The 15,073-nt window shown below is 35.8% G+C and overlaps 1 protein-coding gene across 1 annotated transcript in view; it reads right to left on the bottom strand.

Moving 5' to 3' along the window:
* Positions 1-837: 837 nt before the first annotated feature.
* Positions 838-15,073, bottom strand: part of LOC149213380 (uncharacterized) — a 50,930-nt gene continuing 36,694 nt past the window's right edge. Inside the window, exons 2-3 of the mRNA XM_089391991.1 lie at positions 1,427-1,990; positions 838-1,260 (exon numbers count right to left, since the gene is read on the bottom strand). Of these exons, the coding sequence (XP_089248117.1) occupies positions 1,194-1,260; positions 1,427-1,990 (631 nt within the window). The 3' untranslated portion in view covers positions 838-1,193. The remainder of the gene's footprint in view (positions 1,261-1,426; positions 1,991-15,073) is intronic.

Raw genomic sequence — 15,073 nt, 5'->3', positions numbered from 1 at the left:
TATGTTTTCTTCTTAATTTCCATCCTCTTGAATATAGAGTTTTGTTTTAAAATGTTTGTGTCTTAAACTCTTGAGTTTAAAATTTCTCAAACTATTTTTGTTTTAAATATAAACTTTTGCCTTAAAATATTTTATTTTTGTTTTAAATATAAAGTTTTGTAAAATAACTAAAATAAAAAATGACTTTTTAAACAAAAAAATATTTTTTTCTTGAAAAAATGTCTTAAAAATGCTCTTTTATAAATAATGAAGTGGTGTTAAAATTTTTATAACATAATGGATTCTCCCATTAATATTCAGAATCAAAAATTGGAAACATGATGGCTTGTCTATTCAAAACATAATTAGAATCAGAAATTGGAAACACAATGGCTTCTCTATTGAAAACAAGAGTGGAAAATTGGTAACCACTTTTGTTTAACCAAATGTTGTAGTCTAACCAGACTATTTTTTTTGCTCTGAAAATCATTAAAATTCCACTAATATTTTGATAAATTCCGGCAGGGATTTTTGTAAATTCAGATTAAAGCTGTTAAACATTAAGATTTTGAGTACTCCAAAAGTTTTTGATGGTCCTGAATCCATTACCACTTTTAAAAAAGTAATTTAAACACTGTTTCTGCAAGATTAATTAATTTTTTTTTTACCAAAATTCTAACCAAAAGTAACCTTCCTTCACCTAGATAAGAACTTGTCCTAACCAAATAAGATAGAATAACAAAATAAACAAGGCATCTCCGACGGAGAGGAAGCGAGTCAAAAAGATGTTTTTATTTCAGAATCTACAACTCAATCGGCAAACCGCAAAAATAAAATATTTTTAAATATTTCCGATATTAATAACAAAAATTATGTTTTATAAATGATTGCAATTTAAATTATCTAAATGATTGCAATTTAAATTATCCACGGGGCACAACCATAGTTACCAAGTTTAACGGTATTTGGCCAAAAAAAAATGGTAAATTCACCGATTCCATTTCCAGTTGCTATAAACAAGAAAGTATCACAGAAAATGGTAAAGTTTCCTGTTCATATGAAAGTATGGCAAAAAACATAGTAAATTCTATTGGTAAGAATGTGTAGCATATGTATTTTCAAATTTTTCCTATATTAAATTTTATCCACTCAATTTTTTTTTATATCCAACCGAATTCTCGCTGCTGCTGACATTGTTTTTCAAAATTTTTGCTTCATCGTCCTTTGCTTTTGTATTTAACAACTTCTCGCACGATCATGTCGACCAGTTTCCCCTCGTCACTGAAAAAAATGTTCACAATGAAATTACTAGTAAGAAACGCCTAAATAAATAAATTGTCGTATACTGCTCATTTCAACCAATTTAAGAAAAAAAAAGCTAAAACAATAATTTCTGGTTTACCACTCGTTCCAACAAATTAACAAAAGTTGCAGGTGCAGTTCTCACCCATCATATGTCTCCAGCTTGAAACCGTCTCTCCCTGTAACTTCCATCAGAGCCTCTTTCCATTTTTCAATGGTGTGGGACTCGTATCGCGGCTTCTCTTGATGAGTTTCAGGGTCAAATATTTTTTCCTCTTTGAGGATGCGCAGGGCTTCAGCGTATACACCGTTCGTGCCGTCCACAGGATTCGACCACATCTCTGTAGGGTTCAAATTGTAGAAAACTGGAATAATGATCGACTCGGATTGGACCATGAGTACAAGCTCATCCATACACCATTCTGATTCTGCATAGGCTGCAGAAAAGATGGCAACATGAACAGGCGCGCCTTTAATAGCGTTTTCTATCACCAAATTTATTCTGTTTCCTTTCTGCATCTCCTCCTTGTCAAAAAAAACTCTCAAGCCGTAATTACGAAGACGATAGTACAGATGGCTGGCCAGTGTGTTCTTAACATCCTTGCCACGATGGTTGAGGAACACATCGTAGGAATAGCTGGATGTTTTGTGTACACGTTTCATACTCAACACATGTTTAACGACATCATGGACCAGCCGTCCCTCGTCACTGAAAAATTTTCACAATATTATGGCCGGTTAGAAAAATGTTATTTAAATGAAGTACTTTGAGAGATATGTAAAAAAACATATAATGTACTACTTTTTTTTTATAATTAATGTGTGTATATATATTAGAGTGGGACCAACATTTTATATGACGAGATCTTTCCATGAATAGGTTTTTTTAAGAAGTATGAAGGAGATGTTGAATTTTTCCCATGTTTATATGGATATGACACAAAATGTTCAAAAATATTTCAATATTAATTATAAGTAGAATATTTCTTTATGACTAGCAGGAATGAGATTGATTACAGCAACCGGCTAACAGGGCTCACCAAAGCTTGCAAGCTGGCCGACCAATTCTCCATCCAGCCATGTATGTTCATGTCTCTATTCTAAGTTCTGGCTGTTTATAATCTTATCCGGGCCAACTGACAGAGCCGACTCACATAGACCCACCCAACATAGTAACATATATGCCAAGTCACCTTCCACACACGACTAACACATGGTGCGTGTGCGTATGTTTGTGTATTAAGAACATGGGGTTAACAAATAGTGGGTATGTGTGTGTATGTGTATTAAAAACGAGTTAACACATGGTGGGTTTATGTGTGTCTCCATATTAAGAACATGGAGTGTGTATGTGTGTGTATTAAGAGCATGGAGCTAACATTGTGTGTATGTCTATTAAGAATGAGAGTAAATCCATGTTATGAGAGTAAATCCATGTTATGAAATTTATCATGGGTAGAGAGGAATAAGATGAAAATATTTTTTAGATGGAAAAATCTCGAGGAAAAGTTTTCACCTTTAGGGATTTAATCCCTTGAAAGCTATGATATATCTTGGGTTAAGATGAATTTAAAGTTGATGTGTTCTTTCCTAGAAATTTTATCTTCTATGTCTATAATTGCAAATTGTATTACTCAATAAGTTTAAAGGAATTATAACAAACTCAATAGACTCAAATAATTGGAGAGAATACAAAATTGCAAAGGCATATTTGAAATGATATAATATAATATAACTATATGATGACTTGGTAGCAAAATAATATGTTTTCATTTTGGAACAACATTATTTCGATGAGTGGTTGACCTTTTATATGTCAAGTTATAGATGGAGGGTGAAATATAGCTCAAATATGGAATCCTCTCTCTTTTGTCACAATCGAGGAAGAGGATTTGTGTTTCTCCCATCGAAGAGAAATCACAGATGCCAATTTGGCTTGATTGAGAGAAGAAATTATAATTTGAAACTTGATTATGTGATCAGGTGCTCAAAATTCAAAGTGTTAGAATCTTGTTAAAATTAGCTTCAGATTGAAGAGCTCGTCACTCTGATGGTGCAAACGACACTCAAATTTGAGCTCGTATGTAGAAGTTAGAACAAGTCAAAGTTCATGTTTGACTTGCTCACATGGCAAGATTGGATGATGTGGCAAGTTCCATTAGTGAATTGGGAGGCGCCAAGTGGCAGGCTATCATTAGTTCCTGCATTTTTCAAATCACACATTGGCAAAGGGAGGTGTTACAGAATCGGCCCTCTGCAGGCACTGGGTTGTGATGCAATTTCTCACATATCACAATCGCAAAGGGGCTAGTAATTACGAAGCGGCCTTGACAGTAATCCCGATTATGATTACGACAGGGTTCCAGACCTGATACTTTATCCATTATGATTTAAAGTCCTGGTGGGTCTGTGTTATCACGGAACGTAGGTTGGGTTAATGCACTAATGGTTTAAGCATTGATTGCAATTGTGACGGGGCTATGGACTCGATATTTTATGGACTAGGTTTAATAATCTCGACAAGTCCACAGTTGTATGGTTTTTGGTATCCACCAATGGAAAGTGTAGATTGCAATATGTGATGGGGTTCCCATATACGATAATATATATGTTATGTTTAATAGTCCTGATGAGTCCGCCATATCGCAGATTTCTTGAAGCATGCGTTGGTTTATCCATTGATTGTGAAAGGATCCCAGACGTGATACATTTATAAGCTTTAGTTAAGAGTTTCATCAAGTTCACCAAATGACAATCGCATATCGCCTGCTTGGTTCACAGTCCAGAAGACCGTAGGACTCCGCCGATTGTGATTTGCGATGGACAGTCAGTGCCAATGGATTATGGCCCGTCCCACAACAAAATTTTTGTTCGGTTAGCGGATTTTTGGAGTGAAATTGTGGGTTCATGTTAGATGTAGAGCAATTTGTGGAACGAATAGTGGGAAAATAATGGGAAGTCGTAACTTCTTCATTTTTCCACCAAATTAGTTGCAAAAAGAGGCTCTATAACCATTTTTGAGCATTCTGAACTGATTGTAGCAGGTTTCAAAAGCATTTGAGCATTGTAAATACAAATTTTTACACTTTTGAGCATAATAGAGAGGCCCAAGAGATTGGAAGTTGGACCAAGGAGATGTTTTTGATGATGTTCTGTACATGTTTATGTTGTTGTTTAATTTCAAATTTATGTTAAATTGCTCATAAAATTAACATAAAAACTCTTCATTTCACTTGCAAAAATTCATGAATCCTTAAGCATAATCAAAGTATTTTGTTAATAATCTGAGGAAGATGTTAGAACTACAAACTAATATTCTAAATTAGATCAATTTGGTATTAGAGCACTAGGTTTTCTTTGTGAAAAAAGGATTTAATTGTTTTCAATCTTATGTCATAGTTACAAGGTTAAAACTCAAAAAAGGTGAAGGAAGCTAGTTGGAAGCCCTAAAGTTGGGTCAAGGGGAAGAAGAGAAAGGTTGCAACGGTCTCCAACACCAGTTCAGCCTCAAGTTGCAGTTGAGACTCTAGAGATCATGTCTTATGAAGGAGAACCTACAAACATGACAGACGATGAGAAGACTTTCAGAAATGATTTTTTTGATATGACATAAATGGTGAAAGTCCTCTATGAAGAGAGGAATATGAGGTTGCAAGGAAAAAGTTTGAAACCTCCCAATAGAGAAGGCTCTTCAAGAGGAGGTAATAGAAATGGAGACAAACCTCCACCCTCTCCACCATATTCTTCATCTTCTTCTTCACAAGCATCTTCACCCTCTTCCACTACGACAACCCTTACTCATATTCATCATCATTCTTCAAAAGGAATTAGTAAATCACCTTTTTTAAAACTTGATGTTAAATTCGAGTTGCCCATGTATAATGGTGAAGTGAATGAAAAGAATCTTGATAATTGGATTCATCAGTTGGAGGTCTATTGCAAGATTCAAAACCTTCAAGAGGATGACATAAAGATTTAGTTAGCTTCCTTGAGAATGGAGGGTGAAACACTAGTATGGTGGCAATCAAAGACCTAAGAGGAGATTAAAGAACACAATAATATCTTAATTTCATGGAATGATTTAATTGCTACAATTAAAAGGAAATTCTGCCCTCTAGCTTATATGTAGAAAATCATCATGAATTGGCAGAACTTTAGACAGCTTAAAGGTCAAAATGTGCAAGACTACACCCAAGAATTCAGAAAAAGGTCTTTGATTTTAGGCGTAGATTTGCAATCACAAGACACTTTGCTGAAGTACATAGGGGGTTTACATAGTTACCTTAGGCATACTATCTTAATGTTTCATCCCGATAATCTAGATGATGTGTGTGTGCAAGCCACTCATCTTGAGGCAAGAGGGAAAAGCACCTAAGAAGAAGGTAGTAAAAATTTGTTTAAAGGTAAAGAAAAAGAAAGGGATTTGAAATGGAAGGCAAAGAAAATGTGCCTATAAAAAAAGAAGGAGAGAAAAATACATGCAAACATTGTTCTAGAGAGAGTCACAATGAAGCTCATTGTTGGAAGTTTCATCCTGAAATGAGACCAAAAAGAAACAACAACAAAGGAAAATAGAAGACAACTGCAACCACTCAACAGGATTTGGGATCGGATTCGAGTGATGAAACTAAAATCACAACCATGGGATTAAAAGGAAAAGAATCCATTTCCAGCATTATTTCTTCAGAGTCTCAAAATGAAACTCCAAATGAAAAGAGGAGAATAGAATTGTTTCACATAAGGATGGTCTCAAAACATAACAAGATTGATATGCTTTTTGATAGTGGCTCGCAAGCCAATCTTATCTCTGAAAATATTATTAAGAGTTTAAATCCGGAAACTATTCCACATCATAAACCATTTCCACTTGGATGGGTATGTGACAATGTGAAATTGTAGGTTACTATAAAGTGTAAACTGAGATTCGCTATTATTGCAAATTTCATAGATGAAGTGGAGCTTAACGTACTGCTGCTAGATATCTGTGGCATTGTTTTGGGCAGCCCATACCTTTATGACAAAAAAGCTATCTTCCATCGACGTGAAAATAAATATCATTTATTGAAAAATGGAGTAGAATATATTGTGAGAGCTCACAACAAGAAAACATATCTTTCACTTGTTAATGCAGGGCATATGAAAAGACTAGTGAATTCGAGCAAGAATTTTGTGCTTCTGATGATCAAACCCAAAAATGATGTTGATAATGAAGCTTTTAAAGGTTGTGATTCGGATTTGAAATCTGAATTGGTTGACATAGTTAGCCAGTGTGACGAAATGTTTCAGGAACCAAAGGGATTACCTCCCAAGAAAGGAATCCAACACGAGATACAATGGCAACAAGATTGTCCTCTTCCTAACATTGGCATGTACAGGATGTTAGTGATGGAAAGTGTAGAAATTAAGACAAAAATCCAAGAGTTGTTGGATAAAGGGATCATCAAACCGTCTTCCTTGCCTTGTGGTTCACCTATTGTCTTGGTGCTAAAGAAGGATGGGACATGGCACATGTGTGTGGACTTTCGTACATTAAACAAAACTAAGGTAAAAAACCATTACCCACTGCCTCGAATAGATGATTTAATGGATCAATTGAAAGATGAAAAGTATTTTACTAAGTTGGACGTAAGAAGTGGCTACCATCAAATTAGAATAGCTGAAGGAGACATCTGGAAGACAACATTCAAATCAAAACAAGGTTTGTTTAAATGGCTAGTTATGCTGTTTGGTTTATGCAATGCTCCTGCTACATTCATGCATGTGATGAATGATGTGTTGAGGCCATTTCTTGATGAAATTGTCATATTCTACTTACATGACATCTTAATTTTTAGTAAATCCCATGATGAGCATGTCAAGCATGTAAGAAAAGTACTTGATGTCATGAAAAAAGAACAGTTGTATCTTAAGATGTCAAAGTGCGAGTTTGGAAAGGCTTCTCTAGTTTACTTGGGTTATATTGTTGGAGGAGGTGAGTTGAAAATATATCCCTCCAAGGTTGATGTCACTGTAAATTGGCCAAGGCCCAAGACAGTTATAGAGGTAAGAAGTTTTCTAGGAGCAACCCAATATTGGAGGAAATTCATTGCTAATTTTTCTCTTATAGCAACTCCTTTGCATGTGTTGACAAGCATGAAAAAGGTTTTTCAGTGGGGAGGAAAACAACAAAAGGTCTTTGATGCGTCGAAGAAAAAGATCAATACAAATCCCGTACTTGCACTTCCAGACTTGAGACAGTCATTTGAGATTCAAACAGATGCTAGTGATTATGTTATGGGTGTAGTGCTCATGCAGCATGGCAAGCCTATCTCTTGTCATTTGGAAACTTTTAATGGTGCAGTGGTTAACTATCCTACATGTGACAAGGAATTGTATGCATTGGTGCATAGTGTGAAAAATGGAAACAATATTTGATGGGTAAGGAAACAGTCATTCACATTGATCATCAACCATTGCGATACATGCAATCATAATCAAAGTTGCAACAATCAAGGAAATTTCGATTGATGGGTTTTCTTCAACCATTCCAATTGGTAATCAGGTATAAGAAACGTATCTACAATAAAGTTGTTGATCTTCTTTCTAGACCTATTTTTAGTGCAGCTATTTTACTTAAGCATAGTTATGTTTTACATAAATGTTATATTAAGAAATATGCTTCAGATAATGACTTTCAATATGTTTATGCAAGCTTGAGTCAAGGTAACCAAGTGGAGGAATTGGATTATCATTTACATGATAACTTCTTGTGCCATTTTGGCAAGCTTCGTATTCCATAGGGAGAAAGAGTTAATATCATAAAAGAGGCACATACTTCTCTTATTGCAGCTCATTTCAGTGTAAGTAAGATGGTGGCACATCTACAGAGGTATTGTTATTGGCCTCACATGCTTGAGAGTGTGTCTTTTTTTATTAAAGGATGTTCATTATGTGCAATCAGTAAGCATAGAAATAGGAAGTTAGGATTGTACACACCATTTTCGGTTCCTACACGACAGCGTGAGAGTGTTTCTATGGATTTTATAGGAGGTCTTCCATTGTCAAAAGGAGGTATTGATTATTTATATGTAGTTTTGGATAGGTTTAGCAAAATGTGTATTTTTATTCCATGTAGAAAACAAGTTACAGCTGAAAAAACTGCTCAGTTATTCTTTTAGAATGTTTGGGTGCATTTTGGATTGCCCACATCCATTGTTAGTGATCGAGATTCTTGCTTTGTTGGGATTTTTTTGTCAAGCTTATGGGGATTCATGGACACCAAATTGAAAAAGAGTACAACCTTTCATCCACAAACAGATGGTCAAACAGAGGTAGTGAATAGAACAATGATACATATTTTTTGTGGGTATTGCAGCAAGCTTCTTAAGCTGTGGGATGAACAGTTGCACTATATTCAACATGCTTGCAACTGAGCTAAACACTCTTCCATTCAAACTTCGTCATTTGAGACATGCATGGGATACTTGCCTAAATCTCCCTTGGATTTTATTTTTGCCAAAGTTGTTGCTATTGAAGGTCATAGCGACATAGACAAAGCAATAAACTTCATTGAACAAATACAATTAGTATACCAAAAGGTTCAAGAACATCTTGAGAAACATCAAGGCAAGTACAAAGAAAGGCACGACAAGCATCGTCAAGATCACAAGTTCCAAGTTGGTGATGAATTTTGGCTTCACATTAACAAAGAGAAGCTCCAAGGAGAAGGTAAAGAGGTCAACCCAATTAGATATGGTCCATTCAAAATTTTGGAAAAGATTGGTAACAATGCCTTCAGGTTGGATTTTCCTTCATATATGAAAATTTGTCTTGTTGTTAATGTTGAGAATTTAAGGTTGTATGAGCCTCCTTTGATTGAAGATCAAGGAGAGAATATTCAAATTCCATCTATTGAATACTTTTCTCCAGAATTCCTTGATGTGCTTCAATAAGACACTATACTTGACAGAAGAAAAAGGACAACAAAAAGGGGAAGTATTGATTATCTTCAAGTGGGGCTCAAGGGTAAAATTCCATAAAAAGCTAAATGGATAGAGGTTTGAAAGGTGAGGGAAATATACCCTCACCTACTGAAAAATTGAAAGTCATCCCTTTGGGGCCCAAATGGCTTCTAGCGTGGAGGAGTGATCAGGTGCTCAAAATTAGGCTCAAAAAACAAAGTGTTAGAAACTTGTTAAAATTTTCTTCAGATCGAAGAGCTCATCATTCTGATTCCACCAGTGTGGACGGAACTCAAATCTGAGCTCATATGCAGAAGTTAGAGCAAGTCAAAGTTCAGGTTTGACTTGCTCACATAGTAGGATTAGATGACGTGGCAGGTTCCATCATGGAATCAGGAGGTGCCAAGTGGTAGGCCACCATTGGTTCTTGTATTTCGAAAATCACACATCATCGAAGGGAGGTGTTATAGAATTGGCCCGAGGCAGGTACTGAGTTTCGATGTGATTTATCACATTTAGCAATCACAAAGGGGCTAGTGTTTACAAAGAAGCCCCGAAGTAATCTCAGTTGCAACTGCGACAGGGTTCTGGACCTGATATTTTATCCATTATGATTTATAGTCCCGATGGGTCTGTGTTATCATAGAACGGAGATTGGGTTCATACGTCGATGGTTTAAGAGCCGATTGTGATTGCAACGGGGCTCTGGACTCGATATTTTATGGACTAGGTTTGATAATCCCAGCAGGTCCACAATTGTATGGGTTTTGGTATCCATCGATGGAAAGCGTTGATTGCGATATGTGATGGGGTTCCCAGATGTGATAATCTATATGTTATGTTTAATACTCCCGGTGGGTCCACCGTATCGCAGAGCATTTGAAGCATGGGTTGGTTTATCTGTCGATTACAAAAGGATCCCAGACACGATACATTTATAAGCTTCAGTTAAGAGTTTCGTCGAGTCTGCTAAATCACAATCACATATCTCCCACATAGTTCATAGTGCAGAAGACCGCGAGACTCCACTCATTGCGATTTTTGATGTGCAATCAGTGCCGATAGATTATGGCCCATCGCACGGCAAAATTCTCACTTGTTTAGGGATTTTTGGAGAGAAATTGTGGGTTCCTCATGGATGTGGAGAAATTTATGGAACGAATAGTGGGAAAACAAGGGGAAGTCATAACTTCTTCATTTTTCCACCAAATCAGATGAAAAAAGAGGCTAGATAGCCATTTTTTAGCATTCTGAACAGATTGGAGCAAGTTTTAGAAGCATTTGAGCATTGTAAACACAAATTTTTATACTTTTAAGCATAATAGAGAGGCCCAAGCCATTGGAAGTTGGACCAACGAGACGTAGCCTAGGAGGGGTGAACTCCTTTATCATGTGCTTGTTGTAATGTGTTTTTGATGATGTTCTATACATGTTTACACTGCTCTTCAATTTCTAGTTTATGTTAAATTACTCATAAAATTAAAATAAAAACTCTTCATTTGTATTGCAAAAATTCATGAATCCTTAAGTACAATGAAAGCATTTTGTTAATCATTTGAGGAAGATCTTAGCAGTGAAAACTAATATTCTAAATCAGATCATTTTGGTTTGGAATATTTGGTCATTTAATACACTTGGAGAAAGAGGAAACTAAATTGTAGGAAATTGGTTTTGGATCAATCTTTCGAGTAAATGAATTTTGATGGAATTAAGACAAATCAATGATTAAATATGGAGATCAATTTAAATAATTACATGGCTTTGATTGCATCCTTGTGATGAGGGATTGGTTTTGTCTTATTGTTATAGGGTTTTCAACATCATTTGTTAACTTTTATGATGTAAAGTACTTGCGCAGTAGTCGAAGCTTATTCTCAAATCCTCCCACTTAGATTTTGTGCACTACAAGCAATTCAGATTTTCAAGGTTCACAAACTTGTAATTTATCTTTACCCTAACCAATAATCTCTTTTAAGTTATTTATAGGGAAAGCCATAAGAAATTACCATTGATTTCCCAAAATGGGCATGTAATATATGGTGGCATATGCATAATGGTGCAAGTTGTTTTAATGGAGAATCCTTTACCATTTTTTTATTTTCACTCTCTAGAGAACTCATGCCCTAGCCTATTTTGTTGTGTTCTCTACCATGCTCTATCCCTGGGTCCCTTTAATGGAGGTAAAATTACACATGTGGAAAAGGAATTAAACAATACAACCATGAAAGAGATAGACAAGGTCTACATACCAATTAGAGATGAAGAACTTGGTAAACATTGAGTAAAAAAAAAAATATTTCATATTAAAATATTAAAAATAGCTTTCGTTAAGAAGAAAAAACATTAAGGGGGAGTTTTGAAGCTACAATAAGGAGGGTTTAGGGATCTTCATAGAACATTGAGGAGGTGTTAGTGGCCACTAGCAACCCCCCTCCTTATTTAGTATTAGCAATAACACTAGGTAAGTGGGGACCCTTAGTAAAAAATTCAAAAAATCAATTAAGGCTTATTTATTTTACTCCTTAAGAAACATCGCATCGCGCAAAGAATTATAAGACACTTCCTTATGAGTAAAAATGATAAATTGCGAGATTGCGACGTGAAATCCATTGCATCGCATGCATTAATATAAAAATCACGTTGGAAAATCTTGAAGAATCGCTGATATGCGATATCGCATATCGCATCTCACAAAATTGTATAAAAGATACATAACGATGTTGCGATTTTGCGATACAGTGATTTTGCGATTTTGCGATACAGTGATTTTGCGATTTTGTGATAGCATGATCAAGCAAACATGCGATAACATAGCACAAATACACTGCGATAATGTGATTCTGCGATACAGATCACAGAAATATTTCATCGAAAATTTTCCTGGCTCAATATTCAAGAAAAGTTTTCCGTAAACCAAAAAGCTGGATACGCACTTTAATGATAATTAATGAATTGCATGCCAGTTGTTAATGAAAAAAGATTTTGTTGTTTGAAGACTCAGTTTACGTCAAGTGGCATGTTTTTGCGTATCTGTATCACTTAAAGCTTTCCTGTCAATTTTTATCATTACTCTCTCCTCATTTGTGAATTGCAGGAACGAAAAATAAAAGTTACACAAAGCAATATGCAGGAAGCTATGAGGAAAAAGAGTAAAACTCCAATGTCTAAAGACAGAGATAAGACGCCCGCATGCAACATAGCCGCAGATTTACAGCATGTTGCTAAGCCATCCATTACAGATCTTTCTTTACAGCTATGGTCGAATAAGTATCCAATGATGCTGATATCAACAGGCAGGTTAAAACTCAAGGTCAAAAGCTTACAAAAAAGCGTTATTCTCACAAATTTTGAAGCTTTGTACCCAGTAAAGAAAAAGGCGCAAAAGGCGAAAAACGCATCAGAAAGGCCCAGATCAAAGAACGGAGGCAGTTTCTGATTATCGTGCGTCACTGAGAAAATTATTCAAAAAGCAAATTCTCTAACTGCTCAGTCACTTGTAAACCCAGAAAGTGCAAGAAAGCAATGGTAAAGAACAAACTGGAAACATAAAGCTAAAGAAAAGGTAGAAGCAATCCAAAGGGTTAACCAAGTTGAACTGAGGCTATTACTGGGCATACGCAGTAAATCCACATAGTCAGAAGATGACTCTTGAGTATATCATCAACCTTGTTGAAAAGATGGTGCCAACTCTTACCATTTCTGTTTGCTTAGCTCAACTAAAAGCGAAAGACAGTCAGCCGACTCTCCCAAGCAAATGCTGAATGCTTACAACATTAAGGAACAAATGCAGAAATAGTTAGATATTAGATTAATTTTTAGAAATAGTTTAGCTTAGAAAAAGGGCGGTCATTTAAACTGTATCATGAATCTGTGTAATTAAGTTATTTAGTTAGTAGTATTTAAACCCTTCTCATGCATTTAGAGAAGGGTCCAGAAATTTATCAAAAACTTGTCCTCATAACATGCACTTTTGCACCCTCCGAGGAGGTTTTGGTGAATGAATGGAATAGGATTTGTTGATTTTTGCATTTGATATCTGCTACTGATGTTGCACTTTTGTACTCTGAGTAGATGTTAAAACAAAGAGAGATAAATCATTGTTTCTTGAAGCTTATGAGTAGAACTAGTCATAAATGGTACTTTTATCTCTTGACCATTTCTGTTGGGTCCCTATAATACTAGTGATTACCCCATTACTATTGTAGTTATACCCCTTATTAATATTGTTGTGCCCCTATTACCCCCATATTGTTACTACTGTGCCCCATAGAATCCCTCTATTATTATTTTTGTGGATTTATATTATTATTGTTAGGCCGGCTGGATTATATTGTGACTCCTTAGACTCCTATATATAGAAAGGAGGTTTTGTCATTTGAATCATCCAAGAATTGTTCATTTATGTAATGTAAAGATGGTTTCCCCCTCGAAGAGGCTGAATTATAAGGCATTGATATATCTTTTCTATCTTTTCTTGAGCTGGTTTCATAACATTTGGTATCAGAGCTTTGGATTCTAGGGTTTTGCTGCTCCAAACAGGTCATCGTGGAATTTTCGCTATAACTTTTTTTCTATGATGTTCCAAAATTATAAACAAAAACCCATTTGAGAAGACATCGCGCGGAACCTTGGGTCCGAATTTTAGAGCTTTTCGTGCTATATTGGCGGAGTTATGATCTGAGGAGTTGGTATTTTTGCAGACTCCTGAATTACATTCCAAACAGGTGACCTGGGGAAAATCGACATAACTTTCTCTCTGGGGATCAGATTGAAATTTCGTAAGAAGGTACAGAAATAGGACAGACGTTAGTTTCTTGTATGCATTTTTCAAATCCAAAGGTCGAAACAGTGACTCGTGGCACGTCGTACAAGTTCGCTCTACTGAACTAGTCTATAATCAAGTCACTGTGGGAGATTTCGCATAACTCTTCCTTGGAGAATCCAATTTGGGTCAGACTTGTGGCATTGGAAAGAGGACGCAGAGGGCTACTACAGCTCACAAATTTAGAACTATAGGATTGGAAGGTACAGAGATACATCAGAGGCAATATCGAGCTCCTACAAAGTGAAAAAAGGTGTGTAAATTTTCTTAAATTTTTGCTTAAGCTTGGTTTGAAAATTTATTTTGAAGGAATTCAAAGGGCATACTAGAGCATTATTATCGGTAACTGATGCCCCGAAAGAAAATGCAAACACCTAGTAAGGAACCTGAAAGCTCTAGCATGACTCATGAAGAAGAGGAAGAAATGCAACATGATATATCAAAATTACAAGACCAAGTGCAACAACTGTCCCTTACACAAAAAGGAACAAAATCTAAGATGGATGGTTTAAAGAAAGGTGTAGAAGCTAAGATGGACGGTTTAAAGAAAGGCGTAGAAGCTAAGATGATTGACATGGAAGCCAATTTCAGGCCAGGGTAACTCCAGAATGAGCGAGAGAGAAAACTGATTTTATATTATTCATTAGTTAACTTATATTTTTATACATAAATACAATGGATCAGTTCATCTTCTAGATGACTGTCCAGTTCACCCATCCGTTTCGGATTAGCTGTCAACATTCCCCCCCTTAATCTAAAGGGATGTTGGTGAGTCCAAGCATTGTTCTGAATCTTTCAAGCTTTTCTCTTCCAAGCGCTTTGGTGAAGATGTCTGCAATTTGCTCGTTTGTGGAACAATGACGGAGATGGATTGTTTTGGCCTCAACATGATGTCGGATCAGATGATATTTAGTATTGATGTGCTTAGTACGATCATGGAACTTTGGGTTCTTGGCCAACTTTATTATAGATGTGTTATCAATCATGAGTGGAGTTGATTGTATTTGTTTTACCTGCAAATCTTCAAGAA

This window comes from Pinus tabuliformis, chromosome 1_1 (assembly GCF_031772625.1).
Source record: "Pinus tabuliformis cultivar Carrire ecotype Pingquan chromosome 1_1, CPIR1, whole genome shotgun sequence".
NCBI lineage: Eukaryota > Viridiplantae > Streptophyta > Pinopsida > Pinales > Pinaceae > Pinus > Pinus tabuliformis.
Note: the sequence above shows the minus strand (reverse complement) of the source record. Positions and strands in the feature narration are given on the sequence as shown.